Raw genomic sequence first — 21,574 nt, forward strand, 5'->3', positions numbered from 1 at the left:
GGTTGAGGACAGCACAGAAGTTAAAGAGAGCACATTAAATAGTAAAGGCAGTGTCATTAATCCTAGTACCAGACAGATCAGGCAAAAGCAGGACAGAGACCAAGGGAAGTCCAGATTAAACTGCATTTATTTCAAAGCAAGAGGCCTGACGGGCAAGGCAAATGAACTCAGGGCATGGATGGGTACATGGGACTGGGATATCATAGCAATTACTGAAACATGGCTAAGGAAGGGACAGGACTGGCAGGTCAATGTTCCAGGGAACAGATGCTATAGGAAAGATAGAACAGGAGGTAAGAGAGGAGGGGGAGTTGCACTTTCGATTAGGGAAAACATCATGGCAGTACTGAGAGGGGATATATCCGAGGGTTCGGCCACTGAATCTATATGGGTAGAACTGAGAAATAAGGGGGAAATCACTTTGATAGGGTTGTACTATAGGCCCCCAAATAGTCAGCAGGAAATTGAGGAGCAAATATGTAAGGAGATTACAGATAGCTCCAAGAAAAATAGGGTGGTAATAGTCGGAGATTATAATTTTCCCAACATTGACTGGGACAGCCATAGTATTAGAGGGTTGGATGGAGAGAAATTTGTTGAGTGTATTCAGGAGGAATTTCTCATTCAGTATGTGGATGGCCCGACTAGAGAGGGGGCAAAACGTGACCTCCTCTTGGGAATTAAGGAAGGGCAGGTGACAGAAGTGTTAGTGACGGATCACTTTGGGGCCAGTGACCATAATTCCATTAGTTTTAAGATAGTTATGGAGAATGATAGGTCTGGCCAAAAGTTAAAATTCTAAATTGGGGCAAGGCTAATTTTGATGGTATCAGGCAGGAACTTTCAAAAGTTAATTGGGGGAGTCTGTGGAAAGGCAAAGGGATGTCTGGTAAGTGGGAGGCTTTCAAAAGTGTGTTAACCAGGGTTCAGGGTAAGCACATTCCTCTTAGATTGAAGGGTAAGGCTAGTAGAAGTAAGGAACCCTGGATGACTCGGGATATTGAGGCCCTTGTCAAGAAGAAGAAGGAGGCACATGACATGCATAGGCAGCTGGGATCAGGTGAATCCCTTGAATAGTATAGGGGTGTAGTAGTCGAGTTAAGAGAGAAATTAGGAGGGCAAAAAGGGGACACAAGATTGTTTTGGCAGATAAGGCAAAGGAGAATCCAAAGAGCTTCTACAAATACATAAAGGCCAAAAGAGTAACTGGGGAGAGAGTAGGGCCTCTTAAGAATCAACAAGGTCATCTATGTGTGGATCCACAAGAGATGGGTGAGATCCTAAATGAATATTTCTCATCAGAATTTACTGTTGAGAAAAGCATGGATGTTAGGGAACTTGGGGAAATAAATCGTGATGTCTTGAGGAGTGTACATATTACAGAGAAGAAGGTGCTGGAAGTCTTAAAGCGCATCAAGGTAGATAAATCGCTGGGACCTGATGAAGTGTATCCCAGGCTAGGGAGGAAATTGCGGGTCCCCTAGCAGAGATATTTGAATAATCAATAGTCACAGGTGAGGTGCCTGAAGATTGGAGGGTGGTAAATGTTGTGCCTTTGTTTAAAAATGGTTGCAAGGAAAAGCCTGGGAACTACAGGTCGGTGAGCCTCTCATCTGTAGTGGATAAGTTGTTGGAAGGTATTTTGAGAGACAAGATCTACAGGGGATTAAGAGATGCAAGGACTGATTAGGGACAGTCAGCATGGTTTTGTGAGTGAAGAATCATGTCTCACAAATTTGATTGAGTTTTTTGAAGCGGTAACCAAGAAGGTAGATGAGGGCAGTGCAGCTGATGTTGTCTACATGGACTTTAGCAAGGCCTTTGACAAGGTACCGCATGGTAGGTTGTTGCACAAGGTTAAATCACACTGGATCCAGGGTGAGGTAACTAAAGGATACAAAATTGGCTTGATGACAGAAGCCAGAGGTTGGTTGTAGAGGGTTGTTTTTCGAACTGGAGACCGGTGTGCCTCAAGAGATCGATGCTGAGTCCACTGTTATTTGTCATTTATATTAATAATTGGGCTGAGAATATAGGAGGCATGGTTAGTAAGTTTGAAGATGACACCAAGATTGGTGGCATAGTGGACAGTGAAGAAGGTTATCTCGGATTGCAATGGGATCTTGATCAATTGGGCCAGTGGGCTGATAAATGGCAGATGGAGTTTAATTTAGATCAATGCGAGGTGATGCATTTTGGTAGATTGAACCAGGGCAGGACTTACTAAGTTAATGGTAGGGCGTTGGGGAGAGTTGCAGAACAAATAGATCCAGGAGTACAGGTTCATAGCCCCTTAGAACATAGAACATTACAGCGCAGTACAGACCCTTTGGCCCACAATGTTGCGCCGACCTGTGAAACCAATCTAAAGCCCATCTAACCTACACTATTCCAATATCATCCATATGTTTACCCAATGACCATTTAAATGCCCTTAATGTTGGTGAAGGAGGAAATTTTCCAGAAAACCATATTTGTATCATCAAACATATTTTTATTGGACTAATTGGCACCACTCATAACGAGCCAACAATGCAGAGGGGCACCCCCGGATAGATATTCGATCGGGTCTCCCCCTGCACAGCTGAGAGACTCACGAATTTCAGAAACTACGGAAGATCCCTAATCTGCCTAGCAACAGCACGTAGCTGCATTTTTAAACTGGCCAAGGCAGACATAAAAATCTGATAAACTAAGAGATAAGGATAAAAGGTTAAGAATGAAATACCCCAGACACCCAACAGGACAGGATGACATTAACACTCAATCTCACAAGCAGGAAACACAGACACGGAACAATAGGATCAATTTAAATAAGAGGACACATAGAGATGGTAATGGAAAACGCATTTAGACACCGGGGCAGGACCAAGTAATCCCATTAACACGAACACCAACCATACAAATGCTAATCCATGAAACTTCCTAGGGACTTTTGAAACTGACAGACCACTTTATACATTGTGTAAAAAAAGGCATAATCAAATGTTCCCGCGCGAATTTTGGATCCCTATAAAGATCCAGAGCTGATGTGATTTAATTGAGATCAACGTGGCCTAGCCACTGTTTCTGAGCTGGCTACGGGGGTCTCCCTGGGATCCCAGTAATTGTACAATAAAGACACGCTTTGAACCTTGATTTGCGACTCAACTTCTATTCTGCACTGGTAAGGGATATTTCCCTACGACAAAATGGCGTAGTCACGGCAGGATTTGATATCTGACTTCTGACTGATGGCCACAGTTTGAAAGTCGGGATCAAATTTAAACGAATCTGATACAAATCCAGAGCAGTCAAAGGCGAGTGCAGGTCTCCGTTCAAAGTGAGGTACCTTTAAGGGTTAGGGTTTGTCTGTTTTAAGTATTGTTGTCTTGTAGAACAGTATAATCTTGCCTAAGTTTTTAAATTGAAACAGAAGTCCGCACTAAAGAGGTACAGGTCAGAACGACCGCGTGGAAGAAGGTAAGTAACTTTTAACTTTAATAGGAGTAAAGGACCAGAGGTAAAGATAACAGGTTTTGGGCTATTTGATAACAGGAATTAAGACTAATATAAAGATAAGTACCGCATGCAGAACTAATTGGTGTAACTAACCCAGGATTGTAAATGAAACCACTGTCTGTGCCAAGGCAATAGGACAAGGGAGTGCTTGACTCAAGGTGCCCTACCCTAAACTGGACGTTAAGAGGAGAAATCTCCCACGCTAAGGTTGGGTTTTGAAGCGGGCGCTAAGAGGCACAGGCACTCAGGGTGCAAGGCACGGACAGTGTAAATCGGGTAACAACACTGACTCTGAAGGGACGAACAACCTCAGAGTCGATACAGTTACTAACTATAACAGGGGCTTTGATAACAGAATACATGTGTGTAAGTGTTGAGGAAAAGGGGACCCGATCCATCCTGACCAAGAGACACGACGACGGAGGATCCATTAGGGACCCGGGCGGAGTTTGATAACCTTGTTCGTCTGTAGGGAACACCACAGCCCATAGCAGGATACCCGGTTTTGGGGTAACGGATCAACCCTGCTAGTGGGGGTGGTGGCCGAGCAGGAGGCGTTGTACTTAGAGGGGCTGGGAACAGGGGCGGACAAACCCACTAAACAACCAGCACACATCCCAATAAGACAACACAAAATAGTCCAAGCGTGAGGTGTCAGGAATAGTTGGGGGAGCCCAGGGGAAAGAGACCCACTGGAACCTCACTACGAGGCCCTACAGCAATACAGACGGTGCTGGGGCAGTATCAGTGACAGGAGATAAGGGAGAGAGTTGAGGCACTTTTACTGTAGCAGCCAGCATACGGGGGTTGCAGGACTGCTAGACAGAAAAATGGCAGACCACGTTGTTAAGGGAGAAACTGCAGTAGCTCTCATTTTGAAGTATCTGTTAGCCAGAGAAGCGATTGTTGCAAAGATGAAACGGAACGGGTGGAACGCATCACAAACTTTAGAAGATCAAAGAAAGTGGGTAGACGGAGTTAAACGGGACAAAACAAAAGTAATGGGAGTAATATTAGTGACCCAGTTAGCTGGACTAATTGAGGAAGTAAATGCCTCAATGGAGGAGAGACACAAAGAGACAGAACAAATTAAAGTATTACAGGAGAGAGTGAGGGAATTAGAACACAGAAGACACACTGCGGAGATAACGCAGAGATCAGAGGAAACGGACCCTCGGCGCCCATACGAGTCAGTGCAGAAACATACAGCCACTCCAGCATCAGAAGAAAACGTAGAAAATTATAATCTAGCGCCAGTCACGAGAGGAGGGACGTTAGCACAACCAAAGGCAACCTATAAGCCTTTTACGCCAGGGGAAAGGCAGCAGATGGATAGGAGAGATCTTAGTTTTTGTATTTCAGTGTGTTTGTGAGATCTGGTAGCTTGTCGAATGTAGGTGGTTGTTGTTGTAATTAGATTGAGAGCAGGGAGCTCTTTGTTCCTGTGGAATGTTTGCTACAGGCAGTGGGTGCAGTACATTGCACCTTGGTTTAGCCTCAGGGGGCTGGGAGAGTGTTAAAACTGTTAAAAATTAAAGTGATAGGATTTCTTGAATTTACTTCTGTTTTGAGTCAATTACAGTTTGGAAGAAAGAAGAATAAAAGCGATTGTCTTAATCAATGTTCTGTATTCTCTTTGAATGTTTTACACTCATCCCAGTCTGAAATGATAAGTTTGAATGAAAAAGGATGTACAGTGGAATGACTTTTGGAAGCTTCCATGTGTGTGTGTGTGTGTTTAAACAAAGTGGTTGCGTGGATGCTTTGTTGTTGTTTGTTTTAATGTTAAGAAAGGATTTAAACCTTGGAAGGAAGCATGTGCTCTTTCCTTTGTCTTGAAGTAGAAATTATAAGAGTTAGTTGAGGAGTTAAGAGAAGAAAATAAGTTATTTTGTGGAAAGGTAGAAAAGCAGGAACAAAAGACTGAGGTCTATGAATTAGTTTAAAGTGTATCAAGTCAGTGAAATACAGTATTAATCGCAGAATATCGCGATTTGCGAACGTCAGATAGTTTAGTATTCTGAACTAGTTAAAATTATGTACTGCCGTCGGAATTTCATGAGCCATCAAGGTTCAAGGTTTGCCAAATATAAAAGCACTGCAAAGCTTAAAACCTAGCCAGTTAAGAAACCAAAATGTTCCTAATCAAATAACTGGTATGTATTGTACCTGCTTTGATTTTGATTCGGCGCCTGTTACTTTTCCTAGAGTGCGGGGGTTTCGATCTGGAGCTCAGTTTAAAAATAGAAACGGCTTGAATTAAAAGGGTTTGGATATCACGGGTACGATGTGTAAAGTGGTATGATACAACTGCCGCTTGATTATTTTTATTATACAGTATAGCACTGCCATATAGACACAAGAATAACATCAAATCCTGAAAAGCCTTAACCAACTTTGTATGATATATTCATATACTATATTGGGCATTGATAAAGACATAATTGGGCATTGATAAAGACATAATTATTTTGTGAAGTACTGTGGTGTAGCGCTTGCACGCAAACAAATGATCAAATTAGAGATAGTGTAAGAGTACTCATATAAAGATCGGAACTGTATGGCATGTGATTTTAATGGGGAAAGCGATGTCTTTTGATAAGACTACATACAAATGAATGGATGTATCCGACAATACATCCGAGACCTTAGCACCCAATTGAAGGGGATGCGCCGGTCCGTAATTTCTAATCAGGCACAGGTCGACGCAGAGGGGGACTCAGAAATATTACCAGAAGTCCCAAAAGCCGGGAATTAACAAAAGTGCTTCCTGCAAAACCAGGATTTGCCCCAAGATGGCACGGACCTTACGAGGTCATTATTAGCGGAGATACCTGTGCCTGTATAGATATAAGGGGACAGGGGGTCTGGAAACACTGGACCCAATTAAAACTATATGAGGACAAATGAACTAAAAAAATACCGTTTTGCTCATTCAACTTCCACAGGGACCAGGACCAGATCTACTATCAAGACGTCGGAACCAACTACTTTTAATTTAATTGCCTGTTTATTTTCTGTATATACTGTAATTGTAAAATACTGTTGAAAAAAAAAAGAGCGATATGGGAACAGGGACATATCTGATAATAACCCTGACCATTGTAAATACACTCCAACATATGGGGGTTAGGGGAGCAGAACCACCAATCATGGAAGGAAACCTATTCCTGAAAACACACATCCAGATCTATGGGAATAGGACCGCTTGTTACCCCTCAGCGCGATCAGTAAACTCCCTATTCATCGCAACACCAGGGTGGCTCCCACAAGAGTTATTCACTATTGACACATCGGGGGCACCCTGCAAAGAACATATTGGGTACTTTAAGCAAGGGATACAAGGAAGGTGTGTAGAGCTCACTGAGCCGGGAATTCTAAGGGGGACGGGACCCCAACCGGAGGAGACACTTGGGAACTACCCACAAGGAGATAAGGGAGAGGGATGGGGGTGCGTGCATGCCTTTGTCCCTAAAAATGATTCGTGCGCTGAGGCACATTGTGCTCTCCAGGAGTGCCGGGTCCGGGAAGGACACTTCACTTGTGACTGCAAGCAACAAAAATGCATTGCAGTCACCGCGGGTAGGCAGCTTATGTGTGGCAAGTGCAACAGCACCCACGTAAGCTCAGCCTCAGGGACATATCCATTTGATTCTCACCAAGAGGTACAATCAAGTGGACAGTCCAGGGGGAGGGAAGGTTCCACAAGATGGGGCCATGCGGTCAAACGACCCCGGGGTAATGCATGTTATCGGGTTAAAGACGGGTACGTGTTTTTATTTAAAAATGTATATATGACGGCCACAGACAGGCCTCCAAGGTTCTTTTCCGTAGGGACAATCAGACCTCTCACGGTTCCATGCCCAAGCGAAGGGCATGTCCAGAAACGCATAGTGACCAGGGCCATCAGCGCAGAATTTTGCGCCGACTGGCAGGCCCCTGCCACACTAGGGTCTTCTTTAGGATATGGATTTCTGGGGACACTATCCCTGGGAGGCGCCGCAGGGGTGATCAGTGCCAGTAATAGGAACTTCTTCATATGTGGACTGACCATTTTAGGAAACAACACCCTACAAGCATTAGGCGCAATTGACCAAGAACTCGCAGAACTCAGACTATACACACAACAAACGAGATATGCGGTGGACTATCAGCTAGCCAGACAAGGGGGGGTATGCACCATCATCAAGGAAAAATGCATCACATACGTACACGACGAGACACTAAACATAACAGCAGCCATGTCCGGGATACAAAAGCAATTGGATAACTTTAAACAGGGGTTAACAGGGACTGATGGGTGGTTAGGATGGCTGTTTAACACAGTTTGGGGAGCATATATTATGAAGGGATTAATCCTAGTAGTAGCCATCCTGTTCACACTCTGCCTTGGCCTAACCTGTATTAAAGTGATATGTGCAAATATTACATCAAGAATGCTACCCACTGCCAGTATCCAGATGCAAGAACTTAACAACGACCCAGAAGAGGAGGAACAACGGCAAGGACAACAGCTGTACAAATCACTATTCCTCTGAAGGTCGTCCATGGGGGGTCAGCCATGAATGGCACCCCCTGGACGAGAGGAGGGACTGAAGGAGGAAATTTTCCAGAAAACCATATTTGTATCATCAAACATATTTTTATTGGACTAATTGGCACCACTCATAACGAGCCAACAATGCAGAGGGGCACTCCCGGATAGATATTCGATCGGGTCTCCCCCTGCACAGCTGAGAGACTCACGAATTTCAGAAACTACGGAAGATCCCTAATCTGCCTAGCAACAGCACGTAGCTGCATTTTTAAACTGGCCAAGGCAGACATAAAAATCTGATAAACTAAGAGATAAGGATAAAAGGTTAAGAATGAAATACCCCAGACACCCAACAGGACAGGATGACATTAACACTCAATCTCACAAGCAGGAAACACAGACACGGAACAATAGGATCAATTTAAATAAGAGGACACATAGAGATGGTAATGGAAAACGCATTTAGACACCGGGGCAGGACCAAGTAATCCCATTAACACGAACACCAACCATACAAATGCTAATCCATGAAACTTCCTAGGGACTTTTGAAACTGACAGACCACTTTATACATTGTGTAAAAAAAGGCATAATCAAATGTTCCCGCGCGAATTTTGGATCCCTATAAAGATCCAGAGCTGATGTGATTTAATTGAGATCAACGTGGCCAAGCCACTGTTTCTGAGCTGGCTACGGGGGTCTCCCTGGGATCCCAGTAATTGTACAATAAAGACACGCTTTGAACCTTGATTTGCGACTCAACTTCTATTCTGCACTGGTAAGGGATATTTCCCTACGACATTGGCGAGTCCACTACTGCTGCAGGCAGGGCATTCCACGCCCTTACTACTGAGTAAAGAACCTACCTCTGACATCTGTCCTATATCTATCACCCCTCAATTTAAAGCTATGTCCCCTCGTGCTAGCCATCACCATCCGAGGAAAAAGGCTCTCATTGTCCACCCTATCTAACCCTCTAATCATCTTGTATGCCTCTATTAAGTCACCTCTTAACCTTCTCTCTAACGAAAACAGCCTCAAGTCACTCAGCCTTTCCTCATAAGACCTTCCCACCATACCAGGCAACATCCTGGTAAATCTCCTCTGCATCCTTTCCAATGCTTCCACATCCTTCCTATAATGCGGCAACCAGAACTGTACACAATACGCCAAGTGCAGCCGCACCAGAGTTTTGTACAGCTGCAACATGACATCATGGCTCCAAATCTCTATCCCTCTACCAATAAAAGCTAACACACTGTACACCTTCTTAACAACCCTATCAACCTGGGTGCCAACTTTCAGGGATCTATGCACATGGACACCGAGATCTCTCTGCTCATCCACACTACCAAGTATCTTACCATTAGCCCAGTATTCTGTATTCTTGTTACTCGTTCCAAAGTGAATCACCTCACACTTTTCCGCATTAAACTCCATTTGCCACCTCTCAGCCCAGCTCTGCAGCTTACCTCTGTTCCTCTGTAACCTGCAACATCCTTCCGCACTGTCCACAACTCCACCGACTTTAGTGTCATCCGCAAATTTACTAACCCAGCCTTCTACGCCCTCATCCAGATCATTCATAAAAATGACAAACAGCAGTGGCCCCAAAATAGATCCTTGTGGTACACCACTAGTAACTGAACTCCAGGATGAACATTTCCCATCAACCACCACCTTCTGTCTTCTTACAGCTAGCCAATTTCTGATCAAAACCGCAAAATCACCCTCAATCCCATGCCTCCGTATTTTCTGCAATAGCTTACCGTGGGGAACCTTATCAAACGCTTTACTGGAATCCATATACACATCAACATGCTTTACCCTCATCCGCCTCTTTGGTCACCTTCTCAAAGAACTCAAAAAGGTTTGTGAGGCACGACCTACCTTTCACAAAACCGTATTGACTATCCCTAATCAAATTGTTCCTTTCTAGATGATTATAAATCCTATCTCTTATAATCCTTTCCAAAACTTTGCCCACAACAGAAGTAAGGCTCACTGGTCTATAATTACCAGGGTTGTCTCTACTCCCCTTCTTGAACAAGGGGACAACATTTGCTATCCTCCAGTCTTCTGGCACTATTCCTGTAGACAATGACGACATAAAGATCACAGCCAAAGGCTCTGCAATCTCCTCCCTAGCTTCCCAGAGAATCCTAGGATAAATCCCATCTGGTCCAGGGGACTTATCTATTTTCACACTTTCCAGAATTGCTAACACCTCCTCCTTATGAACCACAATCCCGTCTAGTCTAATAGCCTGTATCTCAGTATTCTCTTCGACAACATTGTCTTTTTCCTGTGTGAATACTGAAAAAAAATATTCATTTAGCGCCTCTCCTATCTCTTCGGACTCCACGCACAACTTCCCACTACTGTCCTTGACTGGCCCTAATCTTACCCTAGTCATTCTTTTATTCCTGACATACCTATGGAAAGCTTTAGGGTTTTCCTTGATCCTACCTGCCAAAGACTTCTCATGTCCCCTCCTGGCTCTTCTTGGCTCTCTCTTCAGGTCCTTCCTGGCTAACTTGTAACTCTCAAGCGCCCTAACTGAGCCTTCATGTCTCATCTTTACATAAGTCTCCTTCTTCCTCTTCACAAGAGATTCAACTTCTTTAGTAAACCACGGTTCGCTCGCTCGGCCACTTCCTCCCTGCCTGACAGGTATATACTTATAAAGGACAAGCAGTAGCTGTTCCTTGAACAAGCTCCACATTTCAATTGCACCCATCCCCTGCAGATTTCTTCCCCATCCTATGCATCCTAAATCTCGCCTAATCACATCATAATTTCCTTTCCCCCAGCTATAACACTTGCCCTGCGGTATATACCTATCCCTTTCTATTGCTAAAGTAAACGTAACCGAATTGTGGTCACTATCACCAAAGTGCTCACCTACCTCCAAATCTAACACCTGGCCTGGTTCATTACCCAGTACCAAATCCAATGTGGCCTCGCCTCTTGTTGGCCTATCTACATACTGTGTCAGGAAACCCTCCTGCACACATTGGACAAAAACTGACCCATCTAAAGTACTCGAACTATAGCGTTTCCAGTCAATATTTGTAAAGTTAAAGTCCCCCATAACAACTACCCTGTTACTTTCGCTCCTATCCAGAATCATCTTTGCAATCCTTTCCTCTACATTTCTGGAACTTTTCGGAGACATATAGAAAACTCCCAACAGGGTGACCTCTCCTTTCCTGTTTCTAACCTCAGCCCATACTACCTCAGTAGATAAGTCCTCATCAAACATCCTTTCTGCCACCGTAATACTGTCCTTGACTAACAATGCCACACCTCCCCCTCTTTTACCACCTTCCCTGATTTTACTGAAACATCTAAACCCCAGAACCTGCAACAACCATTCCTGTCCCTGCTCTATCAATGTCTCCGAAATGGCCATAACATCGAAGTCCCAGGTACCAACCCATGCTGCAAGTTCACCCACCTTATTCCAGATGCTTCTGGCGTTGAAGTAGACACACTTCAAAACACCTTCCTGCCAGCCAGTACACTCCTGCGACCTTGAAACCTTATTCATGACCTCACCACTCACATCCTCCTGTACACTGGAGCAACAATTCCCCTTGAAAGTGGAGTCACAGGTGGACAGAGTGATGAAGCATGCTTGGTTTCATTGGTCACAACATTGAATACAGGAGTTGGGACATCTTGTTGAAGTTGTACAATTCATTGGTAAGGCCACACTTGGAATACTGTGTACAGTTCTGGTCACCCTATTATAGAAAGGATGTTATTAAACTTGAAAGAGTGCAGGAAAGATTTACTGGGATGCTCCCGGGACTTGGTGGCTTGAGTTATAAGGAGAGGCTGGATAGATTGGGACTTTTTTCTCTGGAGCGTAGAAGGCTGAGGGGTGATCTTATAGAGGTCTATAACATAATGAGGGGCATAGATCAACTAAATAGTCAATATCTTTTCCCAAAGGTAGGGGAGTCTAAAATTAGAGGGCATATCGGTTTAAGGTGAGAGGGGAGAGACACAAAAGGGTCCAGAGAAGCAGTTTTTTCACACAGAGGGTGGTGAGTGTCCGGAACAAGCTGCCAGAGGTAGTAGTAGAGGCGGGTACAATTTTGTCTTTTAAAAAGCATTTAGACAGTAATAGAACATAGAACATAGAACAGTACAGCACAGAACAGGCCCTTCGGCCCACGTTGTTGTGTCGAGCTTTGTCTGAAACCCAGATCAAGCTATTTTCTCCCTATCATCTCGAAGTACTCCATGTGCCTATCCAATAGCTTCTTAAATGTTCCTAAAGTTTCTGACTCCACTATCACTGCAGGCAGTCCATTCCACACCCCAGCCACTCTCTGAGTAAGAAACCTACCTCGGACATCCTTCCTATATCTCCCACCATGAACCCTATAGTTATGCCCCCTAGTTACCACTCCATTCACCCGAGGAAATAGTCTTTGAACGTTCACTCTATCTATCCCCCTCATCATCTTATAAACCTCTATCAAGTCTCCTCTCAACCTCCTCCGCTCCAAAGAGAAAAGCCCAAGTTCCCTCAATCTTTCCTCATAAGACCTACCCTCCAAACCAGGCAGCATCCTGGTAAATCTTCTTTGCACTCTTTCCAGTGTCTCCACATCCTTCTTATAGTGAGGTGACCAGAACTGCACACAATATTCCAAATGTGGTCTCACCAAGGTCCTGTACAGTTGCAGCATAACCCCACGGCTCTTAAACTCAAACCCCCTGTTAATGAACGCCAACACACTATAGGCCTTCTTCACGGCTCTATCCACTTGAGTGGCAACCTTTAGAGATCTATGGATATGAACCCCAAGATCTCTCTGTTCCTCCACATTCTTCAGAACCCTACCTTTGACCCTGTAATCCATATTTAAATTTGTCCTACCAAAATGAATCACCTCGCATTTGTCAGGGTTAAACTCCATTTGCCATTTTTCAGCCCAGCTCTGCATCCTATCTATATCTCTTTGCAGCCTACAACAGCCCTCCATCTCATCCACTACTCCACCAATCTTGGTGTCATCAGCAAATTTACTGATCCATCCTTCAGCCCCTCCTCCAAGTCATTTATAAAAATGACAAATAGCAGAGGACCAAGCACTGATCCCTGTGGCACTCCGCTGGTAACCGGTTTCCAGTCCGAAAATTTTCCATCCACCACCACCCTCTGTCTTCAACGCCGGCATCTCCACATTCTGTTAGATAGCCAGTTACCTATCCAATCGGCCAAACTTCCCTCTATCCCACACATCCTTACTTTCTTCATAAGCCGACCATGGGGGACTTTATCAAACGCCTTACTAAAATCCATGTATATGACATCAACTGCACTACCTTCATCTACATACTTAGTTACCTCCTCAAAAAATTCTATCAAATTTGTGAGGCAAGACTTGCCCTTCACAAATCTGTGCTGACTATCCCGGATTAAGCTGCATCTTTCTAAATGGTCGTAAATCCTATCCCTGAGGACCTTTTCCATCAACTTACCGACCACCGAAGTAAGACTAACCGGCCTATAATTACCAGGGTCATTTCTATTCCCTTTCTTAAACAGAGGAACCACATTCGCCACTCTCCAGTCCTCTGGCACCACCCCCGTGGACAGTGAGGACGCAAAGAACAATGCCAAAGGCTCTGCTATCTCATCCCTTGCCTCCCAAAGACTCCTAGGATATATTTCATCAGGCCCAGGGGACTTATCAACTTTCAGTTTATTCAAAATTGCTAGTACATCTTCCCTCCGAACATCTACTTCCTCCAGCCTATCAGCCTGTGACACCCTCTCTTCCTCAAAAACATGGCCCCTCTCCTTGGTGAACACCGAAGAAAAGTATTCATTCATCACCTCTCCTATCTCTTCTGACTCCATGCACAAATTCCCACTGCCGTCCTTGACCGGCCCCAACCTCACCCTGGTCATTCTTTTATTCCTCACATAAGAGTAAAAAGCCTTGGGGTTTTCCTTGATCCGACCCGCCAAGGACATCTCATGCCCCCTCCTAGCTCTCCTAAGCCCCTTTTTCAGCTCATTTCTTGCTAACTTGTAACCCTCCATCGAGCCCACTGAACCTTGTTTTCTCAACCTTACATATGCTTCCTTCTTCCTCTTGACAAGACATTCCACCTCTTTTGTGAACCATGGTTCCCTCGCTCGGCCATTTCCTCTCTGCCTGGCAGGGACATACCTATCAAGGACACGCAGTATTTGTTCCTTGAAAAAGTTCCACTTTTCATTAGTGCCTTTCCCTGACAATTTTTGTTCCCATCCTATGCTTCCTAATTCCCGCCTGATTGCATCATAATTACCTCTCCCCCAATTGTAAACTATGCCCTGCCGTATGGCCCTCTCCCTCTCCATTGCAATAACGAAAGACACCGAATTGTGGTCACTATCTCCAAAGTGCTCTCCCACAACCAAATCTAACACTTGGCCCGGTTCATTTCCCATTACCAAATCAAATGTGGCCCCACCTCTTGTCGGCTTATCCACATATTGTGTCAGGAACCCCTCCTGCACACACTGCACAAAAACTGCCCCATCCAAACTATTCGACCTATAAAGGGCTCCAATCAATATTTGGAAAGTTAAAGTCCCCCATGACAACTACCCTGTGACCCCCACACCTATCCATAATCTGCTTAGCAATTTCTTGCCCCACATCTCTATTACTATTTGGGGGCCTATAGTAAACTCCTAACAACGTGACCGCTCCTTTCCTATTCCTAACCTCAGCCCATATTACCTCTGTAGGCAGATCCCCTTCGAAATGCCTTTCTGCAGCCGTTACACTCTCCTTGATTAACAGTGCCACTCCTCCACCTCTTTTACCAGCTACCCTACACTTACTGAAACATCTATACCCCGGAACTTCCAACAACCATTCCTGTCCTTGTTCTACCCATGTCTCTGTAATGGCCACAACATCGTAGTCCCAAGTGCCAATCCACGCCCCAAGTTCACCTACCTTATTTCGGATGCTCCTTGCATTGAAGTAGACACACTTCAACCCACCTTCTTGTCTGCTGGTACCCACCTTTGACCATGATACCCTTCCCAGTACCTCACTACACTCACTGACCTCCGGACTACAACTCCTTTTCCCATCCCCCTGACAAATTAGTTTAAACCCCCCCAAAGAGCTGTAGCAAATTTCCCTCCCAGGATATTGGTGCCCCTCTGGTTCAGGTGCATCCCGTCCTGTTGGTACAGGTCCCACCTTCCCCAGAAAGTGTTCCAATTATCCACATAGCTGAAACCCTCCCTCCTACACCATCCTTGCATCCATGTGTTTAACTGCACTCTCTCCCTGTTCCTCAACTCGCTATCCCGTGGCACCGGCAACATACCAGAGATGACAACCTGTTTTGTCCTGGCTCTCAGCTTCCACCCTAGCTCCCTGAATTCCTGTTTTAAATCCCCGTCCCCTCTCTTACCTATGTCTTTGGTGCCGACGTGCACCACGACTTGTGACTGTTCCCCCTCCCCCTTTAGAATCCTGAAGACACAGTCGGAGATGTCACGGACCCTGGCATCCGGGAGGCAACATACCATCCGTGAGTCTCTCTTGTTGCCACAGAACCTCCTATCTATCCCTCTAACAAACGAGTCCCCAATAACTATAGCTCTACCGCTCTCCCCCTTTCCCTTCTGAGCCACAGGGACGGACTCAGCGCTGGCGATCTGGTCACTGCGGCTTACCACTGGTAGGTCGCCCCCCCTCACCTGTATCCAAAGTGGAATACTTGTTGCTAAGGGGAACAACCACAGGGGATCCCCGCACCGACTGCTTCCTCCCAGCCCCTCTCACTGTCACCCATCTATTTTCATTCCCTGGAGCAACTATATCCCTGAAGCTTGTGTCTATGGCCCTCTCTGCCTCCCTGATGACCCTAAGCTCATCCAACTCCAGCTCCAGCTCCCTAACGCAGTCTTGGAGGAGCTGCAGATGGGTGCACCTCCCACAGGTGTAATCAGCAGGGACACTGACGGTGTCCCTCACCTCAAACACTCTGCAGGAGGTACATTGCACTGCCTTCACTTCCATCCCCTCCTTATAACTTACTGCTACAAAGAAAAAGAATTGCTCCAATGGAACACTGAACCCTTTTTCCCCTTCCTCAGAGTGCACTGGGAAAGAAGTTTAAAAAGCAGGAACACAGAGCGGTGACAGTTTAAAGAGTGGGAACACAGAGCAGTGACAGTTTAAAAAGCAGGAACACAGAGCGGCGACAGATGAAACCCAAAACTGATATTAAATCCAAACAACTGATATTAAATCCAAACAGCTGAGTTACATGGGTAAGATGGGTATAGAGGGATATGGGCCAAATGCAGGCAATTGGGACTAGCTCAGGGGTTTAAAAAAAGGGTGGTATGGACAAGTTGGGCCAAAGGGCCTGTTTCCATGCTGTAAACCTCTATGATTCTATGACACTATGAGGTTCTGCTGTTTGAAGATAGATCTTTCTCTGGAGGCTGCTGTATGGGAGTCAGAAGACAGGTGTCTTTCTGTGCCTCTGACGAGAGGTGATAAAAGTCTGGAAGCCTAGTACCCACCAAAACCTATATGTTTTGTACTAACTGAATCTGAAGAGGGATTTTTATGTCTGTGGGGATATTGCTTAACTTGGAACTATAGAGATAGCGAGCAGTTAAGACCTTGTCATGTTTAAGTACTTCAATTGGTTAAAGTTTTGCTAATTCTTTTTGTTATATTTTAACTGTGTTGTTAAATAAAGTTTGTTTTCAGCAAAGCTTTCCAGTGGGTCATTAGAATCACACCTGGAATGAAACACCTTATGCTTGCACAGCTAAGGTAGATAGTCAACATCTTTTCCCAAAGGTAGGGGAGTCTAAAGCTAGAGGGCGTAGGTTTAAGGGGAGAGATACAAAAGGGTCTAGAGGGGCATTTTTTTTCACTCAGAGGATGGTGAGTGTCTAGAACGAGCTGCCAGAGGCAGTAATAGAGCCGGGTATAGAACATAGAACATAGAAAAGCTACAGCACAAACAGGCCCTTCGGCCCACAAGTTGCGCCGAACATGTCCCTACCTACTAGGCTTACCGATAGCCCTCTATCTTACTAACTTCCATGAACTTATCCAAAAGTCTCTTAAAAGACCCTATCGAATCCGCCTCCACCACCACTACCGGCAGCCGATTCCACGCACCCACCACCCTCTGAGTGAAAAACTTACCCCTAACATCTCCTCTGTACCTACTCCCCAGCACCCTAAACCTGTGACCTCTTGTGGCAACCATTTCAGCCCTGGGTAAAAGCCTCTGAGAATCCACTCTATCGATACCTCTCAACATCTTATACACCTCTGTCAGGTCACCTCTCATCCTTCGCTTCTCCAAGGAGAAAAGACCTAGCTCTCTCAACCTATCCTCATAAGGCATGCCACCTAATCCAGGCAACATCCTTGTAAATCTCCTCTGCACCCTTTCTATGGCTTCCACATCCTTTCTGTAATGAGGCGACCAGAACTGGGCACAGTACTCCAGGTGGGGTCTGACCAGGGTCCTATACAGCTGCAGCATTATCTCCCGATTAATTTTGTCTTTTAAAAAGCATTTAAACAGTTACATAGATAAGATGGGTAGAGAGAGATATGGGCCAAATGTGGGCAGTTGGGACTAACTTAGTGGTAAAAACTGGGCGGCAAAAAAGTTGGGCCGAAGGGCCTTTTTCCATGCTGTAAACTTCTATGACTCTATAATGCCAAAATAAATTTTAAAAGTTGGGGTCTAGGTTAACTTCATAACATACCTTGGAGTTTCTGATCTGGTCCCTAACAGGAGGTTTACATCCAGGCTCAAATCATATAGCACAGAAGGAGGCTACTTGACTAGTCATGCCTTTGGTGGCTCTTTCAAAAAGCCAATTGGTCTCGCTTGCCTGCTTTTTCTTCATTTTTCATTTCAGGTATTTTTTCAATTCCCCTTTGAAAATTACCCACAGAATAGGCAGTGCCAGTGGAAACATTCTCCTGTTTACTCTATTAAAATCCTTCTTAATTAGAATCCCTCTATTAAATCTTCTCTTAAACTTCTTCATCTTGTGAAGGCAGCTTCAGGTGAAACAGAGTACACAGGCAAGGAGAAGCAAATGGTAGCAGAGGAACAGGAACTTTATGGTAAGAGGACCACATGACATGACTGACATCGGTGCTACCTTGAGAAATACAGCATATCAGTGAAATTAGGTCATTATGCCCTGCTACCTCTGGATTAACCACATTCCCAATCCCAATGCTCCATGGTGCAAACATTTTGTGAACATCAGTAACAGAAACTTAGAGATTTCAGCATTGAATCAAGATAACATACCATGTGCGCTACTCAAAGCGCCATTGTCCAGATTAAATGTAAAACCAAGACCCCCATCCTCCTTCTGAGGTTCAGGTAAAAGAACATAGAACAGTACAGCACAGAACAGGCCCTTCGGCCCACGATGTTGTGCCAAGCTTTATCTGAAACCAAGATCAAGCTATCCCACTCCCTATCATCCTGGTGTGCTCCATGTGCCTATCCAATAACCGCTTAAATGTTCCTAAAGTGTCTGACTCCACTATCACTGCAGGCAGTCCATTCCACACCCCAACCACTCTCTGCGTAAAGAACCTACCTCTGATATCCTTCCTATATCTCCCACCACGAACCCTATAGTTATACCCCCTTGTAATAGCTCCATTCACCCGAGGAAATAGTCTTTGAACGTTCACTCTATCTATCCCCTTCATCATTTTATAAACCCCTATTAAGTCTCCCCTCAGCCTCCTCCGCTCCAGAGAGAACAGCCCTAGCTCCCTCAACCTTTCCTCATATGACCTACCCTCCAAACCAGGCAGCATCCTGGTAAATCTCCTCTGCACTCTTTCCGGCGCTGCCACATCCTCCTTATAGTGAGGTGACCAGAACTGCACACAATATTCCAAATGTGGTCTCACCAAGGTCCTGTACAGTTGCAGCATAACCCCACGGCTCTTAAACTCCAACCCCCTGTTAATAAAAGCTAACACACTATAGGCCTTCTTCACAGCTTTATCCACTTGAGTGGCAACCTTTAGAGATCTGTGGATATGGACCCCAAGATCTCTCTGTTCCTCCACAGTCTTCAGAACCCTACCTTTGACCCTGTAATCCACATTTAAATTTGTCCTACCAAAATGAATCACCTCACATTTATCAGGGTTAAACTCCATTTGCCATTTTTCAGCCCAGCTTTGCATCCTATCTATGTCTCTTTGCAGCCTACAACAGCCCTCCACCTCATCCACCACTCCACCAATCTTGGTGTCATCAGCAAATTTACTGATCCACCCTTCAGCCCCCTCCTCTAAGTCATTAATAAAAATCACAAAGAGCAGAGGACCAAGCACTGATCCCTGTGGCACTCCGCTAGCAACCTGCCTCCAGTCCGAAAATTTTCCATCCACCACCACCCTCTGTCTTCGATCAGACAGCCAGTTACCTATCCAATCGGCCAACTTTCCCTCTATCCCACACCTCCTCAGACCCCACAACCAATCAAAGAACATCAGGGAAGTTCTCCCAGTGACCAGACTAATAATTTCCCCTCAAACATCACATTGCTGTTAGTGGGATCTTGCTAAAAGCAATTTGGCTACTGTATTTCCTATATTACAAAATAAATAACATTTGTTTCCTATTTCAAAACATGTCAACAAAATAATTCCAGGAGCAGTTTTTTGTTTGATTCCCCACTTGGCACTGAAGTTCCCCATGATTTGTAACTCCTTTGCAGTATTCTCAAATACCCACCCCCACAATGGAGTAGGCAAGGCACAATTGCCGAGTGCAGGCTTACCACCCACACCCTTATCCCACAGCTATAACAATTCTACACAACAGGAATGAGGCGGGAATCTCAGAAGCGGTCCCATTCACTATTTTAAAATCACTCCACTTCTTTTCGGACACAGGGACATAAAAACTCTGGCCGTAATGTTTGACAACCAGTGATCATTGTTGTGGAAAACATAACAGATGAAGGACGTTCAATACATTTTGATAAACATAACGTGTCTTATACTTAATCTTTATTATATTACATCATTTTCATTTGGAAGACCACAAATATAACAGTTTCTTACATTGAATTTTTTGGCAACAACGGAATACTTTCTACATTCACCTGATAGAGGTTGTAGTGTCTGTGTGTGTGTAAAGAATGAGGAGACTATTATTGAAGGTGAATGGGTTACTCTTTAAAAAAAGGCACATTGGCCTACTTTTGCCCTGAATTTTCCTGATGTAGCATTTCGAGCTGATATTTGTCGTACAATTGTAACTACTGCATTTTATACTATTGTTATTAGTGGACAAAGGGTTAATGCATACACAAATGGCATTCCTCTGTTAATGGAGTCTTTGACCCATTTACTTCAGTTGCTTGCTACAGCTCCACTGTTCATACTGGAATCCAGTTTAGTGACTCTGTTTCCACTGTGACTCCAGAATGAGAACAATGCAGGTGCTTTAATTATCAGCAGAGACCATTACACTTCACCACTAGCTGATATTTCTAGCACCTCCCTTTTATTTTTGGCTGTTCAGCCCAAGATCTATGAGGCAACAACGCTGGAAAATAGAATTCATGTTCACTTTTGCTAACAGTGACAAAACAATATTCTCTCTGATCTAGTAGCGTTGGCCAACATGTGAATAAGGCATTTTCCCTTACATACTTCCAACAGTACATCCCAACAATTTTAGAAAAAAATCCGGATGAATATTTCCATTGACTTCATATTCTATACCCAAACGACCTCTCAGAGACACTGATTAATCGTTACCATATTAATGCTCTCTGTCTTTTCTAGATGGAACTTGAAATGAGGAAACACATCCCTGGGAAGGATAGGCTAACTACTGTTTGTTCACATTTTTCTTTCCATTTAATGAGACAGACAAGCTCAAACGCAAACCCTAGTAGGCTGTACGAGTACAATTATGTTGATTTTCCTCACAGTAACAGTTTCCAGATCACATTAAGTCCTAGAAATTTTACTTTCAGCACACATTGATAACTGCGGTGGGAGTTGTATCACTTATTCAGTCTTTTTGCATTTCTTCTTCCTTGTCCCTTCATTAAGTTCCTCCTTTGTCTTGGCCGTGTATGGAGACAGATTGCAAGGGGTGCAGCTTTGTGCATTGTCACGAGAACAGACACGATCGTGATCATCGCAGACACCGCAGGCATTCCCAAAGACAATGGGGCAAATAAAGGCTTCAATTGGAGCGAAAGGTGACCCATGGGAGTGTGCTGCTGCCATGAATATCTACAATGGTAGAATGTAAAATGTCAATAGCTTGTGATATCCATTTATTTATAACATCATTTTTCTTTCATTCCAGTCATTTGTAATTAAGCATAAAGGAGATCTTGTGGCATAGTGGGTAGTATCCCTGTCTCTGAGCCTAAAGTTCGGATTGGGCCCACCCCACCTTCCCCCAGCCCAAGACTTGATGGCCTAGGAATGAAGCTATTAACCT

General features: G+C 44.5%; 1 protein-coding gene across 1 annotated transcript in view; it reads right to left on the minus strand.

The window, feature by feature from the left end:
- Positions 1 to 18,169: 18,169 nt before the first annotated feature.
- Positions 18,170 to 21,574, minus strand: part of tmem38a (transmembrane protein 38A) — a 51,807-nt gene continuing 48,402 nt past the window's right edge. The window contains exon 6 of the mRNA XM_078198026.1: positions 18,170 to 21,360. Coding sequence (XP_078054152.1) covers positions 21,130 to 21,360 — 231 coding nt within the window. The 3' untranslated portion in view covers positions 18,170 to 21,129. The remainder of the gene's footprint in view (positions 21,361 to 21,574) is intronic.

Source organism: Mustelus asterias, chromosome 26, assembly GCF_964213995.1.
Source record: "Mustelus asterias chromosome 26, sMusAst1.hap1.1, whole genome shotgun sequence".
Lineage (NCBI taxonomy): Eukaryota > Metazoa > Chordata > Chondrichthyes > Carcharhiniformes > Triakidae > Mustelus > Mustelus asterias.